Raw genomic sequence first — 12,698 nt, 5'->3', positions numbered from 1 at the left:
TACTGTTCTCGTGTGGCTTTTATACCGTTAACACCGCTAAGTGATCAATGCACAATCTGGTTTGATGGACTGCAAGCGTTATGAAATAGTTCCAGTGATTAAAAACTTCTTAACTGACTGCGTTAGCAACAAATTATCATTATTTATGAATCATTTGGAAAGCTTTTTTAAAAGAGATCTTAACATATTGATTGAACTTTCTTCATATCTGCTGCTGCTCCAGATACTTCATTGCCTGTGTTTTGATTGTACACAGAAATCAGGGCGGTCTAACCAAGCTAACAACTCTATTCCTCCCTCGTTTCGATTTGCTCTTTGTTTGCCATCTAACCGCTTGGTCACTTTGTATGCTTTTATAAACCACACCCGTATCAATCAAGCAGCGAAAGGGAATGAAAATACACACATTAACCGACAACACTTGCTAGTGGCATGATTCGCTATGCATTCCTGTCATCACACCGCCACTGACCTGGTGTCCCATCCGTCGTCGGTCATCATCTCCATTCGGTAGGGTTTCGATTTCACAACAATTTACATTCTACTCAGCGTCAAGAGTTAAACTATTTCTCGGAAAAATGCGTTCATTTCTCGTGCGCAAGCAGACACGGGACGTTCGGATAATTTCTCGACCTTTGTCACTGGCGCAAACGACGACACGTTGGGCGAAACATTTGCCCGGTGATGGGGTGAACGATTTCGTTTCACTTTCAAACGCTCCCGTACCATCGGACAGCTATTTATCTTAACTGTTGCTTACTCGGTGACGTGCAGCGTTATCCCGATGGCACATAATTCCAGCTTCCCGGAAACGTGGACAGGTGTTTACATTCTCCACCCCATTAGTGCGTGTGGGGGTTGCGAGGAGAGTAAATAAGGGTTGCCTTTTGAACCCTCCGGGTCTAAACTGGAGCACCCTCGAAGGGGCGCATTATGGTTTGATGTTTTAAGTGGTGTTCAGTGAAATGCTTCACTTTCCGATAAAACGTTCCAAAGTGTACAAAATTGATGCAGGAACTCAAAATGTTCCAAAAACGATTTAAACGTGGTAACTTTCAAAAATGGTCGTCTTTAGTCATACGGCATGGTCGATCTGCTGTGTGTGTAGGAATTCGAATTCTCATTATGAGCGAATAATAATCTGCCCTGTTTAAGTAAAAGTAAAATTCCCAATTCATTCACATTTTCCCCAAAACCGGAGAGTGAAAGGAATCAAACATTGAATCAGAATGCGTTTTAATAAATGTGCTGATGATCAAAATATACAAAAAAGACTAAAATATGTTAACTCTAATCTCCAAAATATTTACAAATGGTTTCGCTTAGCAAAATTGTGTTGTAAATAGATGTTAGGCGCCATCAGGAAGTTACTGAACCTCATCCTCAAAGCCTCGTGATATGTAAAACTATGGCAACAAATTTAAAATTTGTTGTTCAAACTGCTAAAATACCATAAAAAGTTCGTTTGTTTCTGTAGCCGACTGACACATTAACACCTTCCCCGCTTTGCATTGTAATCGCATACTCGCCTACACTAACGCTCGTCAACCATAAAATCTTTCACCGGCAATCAACCACCCAATCATTGATTGCGGTGGTGCTTGATGAGAGTGAAGAATGCATCGCGAGGTTGGTAATTGTCTGCAGCCAACTGCAGCAACGCTGGTATGGCTGCAGCAATGTAAAACACAACACAAACCCACAACAAACAACGTGCACATTCAGCACGGATTCGTTCGGCCCAGGACTTTCACTCATATCGCAATCCGAACACGAACAAAACCAAACATACCCAAATGCATCATTCGCTCGGTAGCGAGAAAGATAACCGCCTAGAAAATCTGTATCCGGACATTTGTTTCGAAAATAACGAATAAAAAAAAAACCTCACACTTAAATTGTGCCTCACGTAGCAAACGCACGCCAACAAAACCGCACACACTTAAACATACACACCATTCCCATTTATGCTTCCTTTTGCGACCGGTCGGCACTGTGTATACACTCCCGCTACAAGCATTTTACAACTCGATCGACAATGAAAACAACCCACCAACCGAAACCCGGGGTGTACGCGCATCGATACAGCAGCTTCATCAGGCCGGATCGACAACTTTTGATTCTAGAGCACTTTCTTCGGCTGTTATCGTGGTTGCGGTTGCAGCCGGCAAAAACCCTCACCAAAAAAAAGTTGAATCCTTTCTCATAATACTTTCATTTCGACTCATTTGCAGACGCCCAGAAAGTCTGAACGCACCTTCAGCCGTCCATCCGATCAACGGACGAGATACGATCAGTCTTCGGTAGATGCTGGCAGTGGCAAGATCAGTGATTGAAGAAATAGCAGTGGTGACTTTCGTGCCGTTGTTGTTTATGGTGGCAGTTGGGAAGAGGATCCAAAGGCTCTTCAATAAATTAGTCATCTAGAGTACAGAGTACCATGTATCACATAACGTTACAGAGGTGGGTCTCAGTGGCCTTACTGGTCCTCATGATCACCTCAACGATCACTGCCGAAGCCGCTAGTTTTCCGACCGAAGAACGTCACTCTGGAACTGAAATCGCTGGTAAGCTTAAATGAATCACTCACGATCATTTTCAGAATGATTGATATCACTAACTTCTGCATTCTACATCTCCCACCCAGAGTCTCGCACATTTGGACGTATCAGACGACTGCAGGCAATGATCGTTCCGGTGATGTTTTTCCTGGGTGTAATGAAGACGCTGCTCGCCTTTCTGGTCGCCATCAGTCTGAAGACACTGTTCGTAGGCGTCTCCATACTGATGATCAACATCGGTTTGGCAATGGCGAAGGTGATCGCTTTCTTCAAGACCAAACACACGCACGAGCACTACGGTGGATACAGTTCCGGTGGCGGTTGGTCCGACAAGAATATCCACGTGCACATCCACAACGATGGCTACGCCCAACATGGGACGGTCCCGCTGGAGTTTGAACATGCGCCACCATCAGCACTGCACCATACAGCACCAAGCGTTTTCCCGAGCTATGGCCCACCGGTGCTAAACACCTACCATCAGGCGGCCCATCGTTCGCGAAGCGACACTGTGGCGGATCCGATCTACGTGCCGTCGGCGACGGACAAGGATGAAAATCTTTACCCGAAAATTCTAATCTCCGATCGGGACAAGCTTGATCAAATCTACGCCCAATGGCGACAGTTGAATCGAAATGGACGATAGTGAGGGAGACATTCTATTTCTCCAACCAACACACCGCCACTGCATGGATCTAGTGATGCCAAAAATATCCCACTACCGAACTTCCCAAACCGGGGCCACCCTAATTGGCCTATTTGTTTCGCGCGCAAAGTGGAATAATAGGGCCTATTTCTTTTTTGAAACCAGCTCAGTGAAATTCGACCTACGCGTGCCTTCCGTCAAGCCTTTGTACTATATTATTTAATTCCATTGTGTTTTGGCCTTTTTTTTATTGCGTCAGGGCTGGTCTCAATTAGCTCAAGATACTTAGGATCTGATTAATCTGTAAGCTTACGGTGAGATAGATAGATTTCAAGGCCATCCTTACTCGAGTGAAACGAAGCAATGAAGATGAACGAAGCGAGAATAGAAAAGACACGTGCCGCTGTTCGTAGGCTCACCTTCCAACACCTAACTCAGCGTAACCGTGCTAACGCGTTTGATGCGTTTAAGGCTTTGAAGATAAGGCTAATAAAAATGATACTAAACATACCCCGAAAGCCACACATAATGGCGGTTCATGATGCCTTCGGTTATGCGCGTCGTTATGGAAGTTATCCCTGGAAAGAAAGAAGTGTCTATCCCCAAGTGGTCGTTACTGTAGCTGCTGCATTTCTCCTTCGAAAGAAAAAGTGTAATAACACGCATAAATTCCGCACATGATTTATCAACCTTGCTAATGCTACGAACAGAGCAAATGCACACAAAAAATCTCCTAGCGGGACGTTCTGCAGGGTGTTATTCACGCACGGTACGAAAGCGTTTTTTAGTTCAACTCGCACTCCTAAATCCATGCCATGCTGTTTTTGCTGCTTTATTGAGCCCAGTGAATATTGTCTAATTAACGCAGTCAGTCGGGAAGCTTTTCTGTACCTTTTCGAGGTGCGTTCCCCATTTGCTTTACTGGAAGTAGCAGGAATTAGCGCTAATCTTCGTTTGCAGGTGGGACTTTTCTCTTTCTGTGAAATAAACCAATGATGGATGGTGGAGTTGGATGTTCCATTTCCGTTTTTACTACCGTATGGCTAGCAGAAAAAAGCGCTATAGCGGATATGGAGACCGATGGGCAGAACGATTTGTAATGCAAATAGGGCAATGCGGAAGTGTGGAATCGAGCAGCGTGAAATTTTCATTGCAGCTTGTGAAATAATTTTTACTGTTTCAAAGAACAGTCATATTGAAACTTCTGCTAAAAATATTGAATAAATGACATAACTTGCTTAGCGTTCGTAAATAAATTAATGAAGATATTGGATATACATTAGTTTACATTCGCATAAATCTCAATTTCCGCAACTAAAATACATTGCAATGCAAATTGCATACCTGTAAGGCGTTTAACGTTGATTCGATCCCAAGGTAACCCTTAACGCACCATAACTTTATTCATATCTTATTGTTTTCTTTCTTTTCGCATTGAGAATTATCAAATATTATTACAAATATAAAATTAATAAGTTGGAGTTACAATTTTCCTTGACAATAAATACTAATTGATTTTTGTATTTGTGAAATTTGTTAAATTTTTGTATTGTATTTTTGTATTTTCATAAATTAAATTTCTTCTGTTGGTTATAGACTTTTTTTGTTAATGTTTTTAAAAAGTCATAAAATAATTCCAAAATAAGATGAATTATTCGCTTTTCTTAAAAGCTTGCTCCTATTTTTTGCTGTTGCTCCATTTTTGCATCAAGTTGTTTGTTGTTCATCGTCTACCTGTTATCTTCCTGATTTTTAATCAGGATTTAAGTTTCTTAATAACCATGTGATACATGCGCTATGAGGGGGTACATGGGCGTTCGAAGTTATATTAAACAAATAAAACAATATTGCAATCGACCATTAAATAAATTTTTCATAACATTACAGAATATTATACATTTTTTCCTTAATTTCATTCTGTTTTGCATAATAATTTCTGAAACATTCATTTTTTAAATAAATCCTAACCTCGAGTGATTTATGTGATTCATAAGTTTATTAAACCATAACATATCAATGAATAAAATTTCTGATGTAAAAATAGTGCTTTTGAAAAAAAGACTGTATTTAGTAAACTAAATTTGACTAATTAGATTAGCTTCAAAAGCTTCATGCCCTTTGGATTAAGATTTCGTACGCATGGGATGAAATGGGTTAAACTAGGACAGAATCAATTATTATCATCTTAACAAACAAACATCTAAACAAGTTAAAATTCCATAAAAGTTTGTGTACCACAGCACAGCCGAGTTCAGGAACAGGTGAGAGATACCCAGAAGACAAGACAATAATCATGAACTACTGAACAATTGCTTAATCTGATAAGAATATATATTAAGCAGTACGGCCTGGTCGTTCAATTTGAATAAAAAAAAAGAACACATTTATATGTTTGCTTTGTTTTGCAAGGATCGACCATTTCACCGCTGTACCATAATGATATGAAATATGACTTCTTCCATATAACATTATGTTTAATTGCAACTGTTCCAAAACAAAACCCTCATAGTCAATCACATAATTCACAAACCTCCTACCATAATAATCTTCTCATGCGCAAGCTTTGGCTCACAAAGAAGCTAATGAAAACAGATTTCATTAACCTTCCATTGAATACCACTTGACGCACTGTCACTGCGAATGAAAGGCCCTATTACATGCTTCTTAAGCATTCCTTGCAGCTATGCGGCGAACCATCGCTGCCAGCCGCTTAACTCATTATCGATTGAGCCATGGGTTGTGCGGGGCTACAAATCATATCGATTGTGCTGCGGTGATTAGCATCAAACACTGACAATAGTTTTCCACCCGGTGCATCTTCGTGCAGCAATGTCGGCGGGATTTCTCCCTTTTGCATTGATTGCGCTTCGTTGCGGAAGGCGGGAGCGGGCGAAACTAGTTAAGCAGGTGGAAAATTCCTTACATATAGCAAGAAAAAAAACACTAACTCTTTGTGCTTCCAATCGAAATATACCTTCATATGACACGACTACTGCTGTACTGATGATACCCCTTGAGACGCAAAGGAGCTGAGAGGAAGGAATTTAAGGAAAGGAATGTTGAAAACACAACTACGCCTAGGAAAAAGACACGATCAATATGACAAAATGCAAAATCTCACCGACACACAAACGAAACACACATTAACGAGCGAGATGGGACGTCTGCGCAAGCGGAAACGATCGTCATCCGCACATCGCCACATTGAATATTAATGAACCCACCGGACACGCCGAAGGGTTTTCGCGATAGTGAGGTATCTGTGCGACCTCCCCAAAGCTGGCAATAATTTCGCTTTCTACCGAAAGCTTCCACTCCATTCCGAAGCCATTACGCGCCGATCAGTAGCCGATAGGCCGTGGGCCACAGTGAATCCGTATTGTGCTTTCAGCCGGTTGCCTTTTTTACCTTTTGCCTTGCCTTATTCGATTCCGAAAAGGGCCCACCTAAACATAAAAAAAACCAACCCTCCGACAGCTCGGTGGGAGGGAGACACGATTTTTCATTCCCAGCCCCCTTTACAAGCAGAACCACACTGCGGGATGTTGTGCAGCATGTCCGCTTAGTTTTGCATCACCAAGCGCATGCATTGGAAGGATTGTGATTCGTCTGTCCCTGACCTTACTTACTGCACGCCTACCGAAGATGAGCATGGTATGATTCTCCCATCGCATCCTCGATTTGCCTCCCTCGGTGACACGGGCCGGACGAGTCGTGGAAAATCGTGTCTTGTGTTCTTTTTTTTTTTGACTCCCAGCCACATTCGATCCCACTTTCAAATCTCACCATACAGTTCATGTGTTTCGTCGGCTTCAGACAACCTGCCGAAACCGGCTCTCTAACCTGATGCGAGCACGAAATGGACACTTTCCGTAGGAAAAACTCCCCTAACATACCGGTGCGCGCACACACCAAGCAGGGCCGTAGAAGATTAACGGTCGATTAGATTTTTTCTTACTATTTTCTCCCTGGCTCTGGGGATAGGTTGCTAGGATCTTATTGCTGGATAAATTTATGTCTTCAGCGAAATACTCCGCACTCGGTGTATGTTTTCCTAATTCAGCGTAACGGGTCTAGTGACAGCAAGGGAGGAGGCATGGCAACTATGGTGCACATGGCGACAGCATATCGAATTGCTTACGGGAAAACAAAAAGCACACAACATGGAGAAAGGATTCTTCTCACTAACCGTAGTAAGATGAGTAATCTTAATGACCTTCCGACCGATTTCGGGATTGTGCAAATATGGGTTGATATATGTGTTAAAATCAGAATGGATTTATTTTTTTAAATTATTGGGTGAATAAAAACTTCTTGCTTGTTAAGATGAATATATTAGCACTATTGGTGGTTCTAATAGAGAAATTTATTTCCTCTTTTTTATTCATTCGTTTTCGTTATATTTATTTTGAAATGTACATTTTATTACATGGCACTATTCTACGTTTGCTCTGTGGCCGACAATAAGGATAAAAATATTCCTGATGCTCAACTTTTCTGCAAGCAAGTGCCAGAAAAAATACAAAAGCTGTGTAAAAAGCAACAAACAATTGTAGAAATTGAATATTCAACCAATTCCCGAGTAATGGAATTATAACAGAAAAGCTGCGATGAAGTTGCGAACAAGAAGTATACGAGGGAATAGAAATTAGAGATCAAATTATAACATCTTCTACGCAAATCAATATGTGAGTGACAACGCATGGACAAAATGTGGATGATCTTTGATTTGACATAGATTCGTTCCGCGAAGAGTAAAACAATTTCCCCAAGACTAGTACTGACAATAAACCTGGTTAAAGGCGATTATATACACTCATTATGGTCACTTCTAATCTTCCAGACTCGAAAAAATAAAATAATTGCACACAACATGTCATCAAGCAACAACAGTCACGTCAAGCCACCTTCATGATATTTTAATCAAGGAATCAATGTTTCAAGGATTAATTAAATATTAAGGATAATTAGCAACTCATTAGCTGACATAGCAAATCGCAAAGCCACAATCAACACAGGACCCATTTTACCTATCGTTATCAAGCGTTGACCGAGCTTTCCCTTTCTACTTGCAATTAAAATTGCATTATCGCTATGCTGGTCAAACGCTACAAACCTTATGATCCACAAAGTAATTCACTGGACATTACCTTTCTTTCTCTCTCTATCTCTCTTTCTCTCTCTCGCTATCTCTCACACTCCCTCAACAAATATCATTAAACACTCCAAGCACAGTGCCAAATAATAGCTATACATACGTGTGAGCTCATAAAAATACGCTTGATTTAACTTGTTGCACAACCACTAGAAATATTGCCCATCCAATGCTACCACCTTTAAGATACGTTGTTCCTTTGGTTTGAAAAATACAACGAACACACACATAAAACCGACCATAAGCACGCTGCCCGCTCAAAACAAACAAATGGTCCTGGTAGGGCACAGATCGTGGTTGCACTTTCGCAAAACCGATGTGCATCATCACAATGGCCACTGATAAACGGTATGTACGTGATGCCACTAATTCGATAATTTACCTTGCGTTACCATTTGCCACTGACCATTTACCTTACGACGCTAAGGGTGGCTGGCTTTCCTTTTTTTGCAAGGGTTGGATGCCTGTTTTTTGCAATTTTCTTTGTTCTTCTGAGTTTATTTTTCATTAGGGTTTAGGAGCACGTTGAAGGTATACGGGGTATGTTTCATTGTGGGATGTAATTGCTCGACAATGTTAAGGAGATTAACAAAACAAGGAATGTCGGTTGAAACTATCGATCTTTATATATTTCACCCCTGAGGTTGTTCAACAATGTTTAATTTAGTTATGTTAAATATGGCAAAATTACAATTTTATAAATTGCAAAAAATTAATAAAGATTTTTTTAAAATATTTTTCCCAAGGTCCATAATGTTTCTTTCAAAATTGCTTTATGTTCAGGAAAAAAAACATCAGAGGGAATTCTTATTAAATTATTTTATTATTTTCTTCTAAACAATTCAACCTTCTAATGACACACTATTTTGCTAAACCATTCAATCCCAACAAAACCCGGCGAACGTCTTCTCAATCCGCTCTGCTCATTTCACGTTCAATCCGCCGCAACATAATCGCGCACACGAATTCCGAGCTTTCACTTTCAAGCAAAAGCTTATACGATGTTTTGAGCATCGTAATCATGGACCGTTCGTTGTTTGGTGGATTTTTTTTCCCCGTTTGATTTCGGATCATCGAAGTTCCATGATCAACCGGGTAGATTAAATTAATCCTAGTTCAAGTGCGAGATGTTTACTTTACCGAACCACTCGATCAGGTTTTCGATGAGCCTGAAGTGAAATTACACCTAAGCATTTCCTCACTCGAAATGTTGCCTTTTGCACTGTGCCCAAGGGTGGTAATGATTATGCAGCTAATTTAAATTCTGCCAGTGGTTTTGCTCCAGACGAGGGCAGGATTTGCTTATCAAGTTAGGATTTGAAATCGTCTCGAACAGTTGTTCGATCGGGGACGATAATGAGTGTTGATTTCGTGGTTTCATTAACTTGCTGTGTTGTTGTTTCTCATATCAAAAAGGAGTCGTTGATTGTATTTTTTGTTTTATATTATTTGTTAATGAAATATAATTGGTATTTCCTAAAAATGCTTAACATACGATTGAATTAAGTGCATAAATCTCTAACCGCAATTGCAGTATCTTTGCCACGTGCTTTTGCCTATTTCAAACCTTGCATGGCCTCAAAAAAAGTGTATCGGAACAACCAGACTGACCCACAAAACGCAACTCCCCTTTGCTTTGTTTAGGAATAAAAAAAGTAAAGTAAAACCTTGTCCCTACCGGTTTCATTAGATAATGCGTGACCAGATCGAGCTACTTCCGACCAACCATCGGCCGTTTACAATTGTTAACATAGCACCTTGCTAACCATGTTTCCAGTTTCCCTCTTTGTTGCAACGCATCCTATCTAGGGCTTGTAACCCCGACCATCGAGACGGGAACATGTTGTGCGTGCGATCCCTCGCCGACAACACACACTCCAGCAGATGGGGACGAAAAATGTGCGATCGATCGTTGATCGTTGATGGGCGGAAAGCACAACATTATTATCGACCTGCTTCACGTTCGCAGTAAATAAGGATGGATCGGCTTGGCGGCACTTGTTCAGTGAACTATGGAAAAAGGCGTACCGCCGGCGTACGCTCGATGAGTGAGAATCCGTCTGGGTGAGGTGTTGTATGAGAAAGTAATCGCCCGTTATTTCACGCAATCGGTGGCATTCGAGACTAAACACTGATGAGCATTATGATGCTTTATGAAGAAAAAATCATGCACTGTAGATTTCAAACTCAGTGTGAAAGGATTATGGTTCGCCATTTTAGTCAAAGAATGATTATCATCAGTCACGAATCGGTTTCAGACAAGGTTGGAGCATTTTACTACCTTCATCTGGTATTCTGAACAAATTTTCTACACAGAATATAATCAATTTCCATTGTTATAGTTGCTTCAAAACTGATACTCGCGTTTGAACTCAGGCTCTCCAACACTCAGAGTGAAGTCTGATAAATTTCATACTAACAGCCACCAGGCAAGAGGCATACACAAAATATTAATAGATATTCCCTTACAAATAGCAATACTTCAACAATCAATCAAAATTATGCATGTTACTGACAACACAGACCTTTTCTTCCCTTAATTTACTTACTTTAAACAATTTGTTTAGCTACATGTTACTTCTACCCCGATAGCTTAACATAACCCTCTGCGCACTAAGTTCCAACACACAAGACTTACTCACGCAATTCCCCCAGGGAGTCTTGGGGGTTTACCACTTCAGCGAAAGGGTTTACCACCACACGCGAAGAAAGCTGGTGAGAAAGAGCCGATGAGGATAAAATTATGAAGCAAAAAAAAAACCCCCACAGCCGCACGCACGAAAGACGTCCCCCAGGCCTGCTCAGTTCACTTCGCCGAAAACGGAAATCTGCTCGCCAAGTGCTCGCTCGCTCCACTCTCTTTCACTTATTTGCTCTCCCGAACTTGCACTTCCTAGCGTATCTTTCACTCTCGCGATCCACCAACACTTTACGCGCTATTTTCAGCCGCACCACTATAAAACCGATCGTCCGGAAGCAGCGCACGCTTAATATTACCTTGATCTTGAACCGGTACGTATCTACGGGCTGGCGCAGTTATTGTGGTGCTCACTGCAAGATGCGCAATAATTTTACGCAATTCAGTATCAAAACGAGCCATGTTTCCGAGTGTTAAAAGTGGTTGATTGAACTTTTTTGTTGTAAAACCTCACAGTGCAGCAAAAGTGCATTTATGTGTGAAGGGTATCGGTACCCAACAACAAACCTTCTCCTGGTGACTCCTTGAAAAGTGTGTGCGTGTACGCGGTGAGCAACAAAAAACTCTCCCTTGCCAGTGAACCTGGATGCTGGATATCCGTGTGTCAAGTGGAAACATTGAAAAAAAACAACGAACACAAACAAATCGTACGAACAGAAATTTATGAAATTGGTGTCAAAAAAAAACCTTTTTTCCTGTGTAAAAACACACCGAAGCCAAACAAAATCGGTTGACTGTGTTGGTACGGTGGAATGTTTATGCATTTCGAACGTTACGGCTTTTGTCTCGCCTCGGTGATATTCCGTCTCGCCAGATGAATTAATCCGAATGGTTTCCCCCAGCTGACCTAATGCCCCTGAAACACTTCATTTTGGACAGTTTGGAGCATTGGTCTGGAAATTGGTGGATCAAGAAATTCCACTCTGTAGAAGATGTTAGCACTCGTAATTCAAGTGCTCTAATGCATTTGCAGCCCCTGAAACACTTCATTTTGGACAGTTTGGAGCATTGGTCTGGAAATTGGTGGATCAAGAAATTCCACTCTGTAGAAGATGTTAGCACTCGTAATTCAAGTGCTCTAATGCATTGAGCACAACCATTGGGCTATATTTTAATTCTGAAGGTTATCCGATGAAGTGAAGTTCACAAATCTTTCAACCACTCGTACCAAAACGGAACGATCGCTTATCAGATGCTGCTCGGCTAACGGGTTCAGCCGTATCTAGGCTGATATCGAGCGGCAGTTGATCGCCCGCCCCGCCCAGACTCGGCCACCAATTACACGCACTTCACGGACAATGCGCACCGCGGATACTTTGAAGATAACTGAATTGACCCGCTTTTTACCAGTGAAATTTACGAACAGCACGGCGTGTGCAAGTCTCGCTCACCGCTGAGCCGAAAGCACGTGTGTGATCCCTCCGCCAGTGCGAACAATAGCGTTCACCTTTGAATCGTATGCTTCGTATCGAATATTTTTCCCCTCCAAACTTTATCGTACCTGTCTTTTGCTCTTCTTTTCGATCATCGGCACATGTGTCCGACAGGCGACGCGATCGGAAACGTCGCGCCAAAAAACACCGCAAAACTCCTCTCGGCAGTATCGGAAGCGGAAGTGTGCAGGCGCAACGAGGTACG

General features: G+C 41.6%; 1 protein-coding gene across 1 annotated transcript; it reads left to right on the top strand.

The window, feature by feature from the left end:
* Window positions 1-2,440: 2,440 nt before the first annotated feature.
* On the top strand, window positions 2,441-3,207 carry LOC128712855 (uncharacterized). Its single transcript, XM_053807723.1, has 2 exons — window positions 2,441-2,567; window positions 2,648-3,207. Exons 1-2 carry the CDS (start codon window positions 2,441-2,443, stop codon window positions 3,205-3,207), a joined length of 687 nt encoding a protein of 228 aa, XP_053663698.1.
* The last annotated feature ends 9,491 nt before the right edge of the window (window positions 3,208-12,698 follow it).

This window comes from Anopheles marshallii, chromosome 3, assembly GCF_943734725.1.
Source record: "Anopheles marshallii chromosome 3, idAnoMarsDA_429_01, whole genome shotgun sequence".
Classification (NCBI taxonomy): Eukaryota; Metazoa; Arthropoda; class Insecta; order Diptera; family Culicidae; genus Anopheles; species Anopheles marshallii.
The sequence above is the reverse complement of the archived record's forward strand: the minus strand, read 5'-3'. Positions and strand labels throughout refer to the sequence as shown.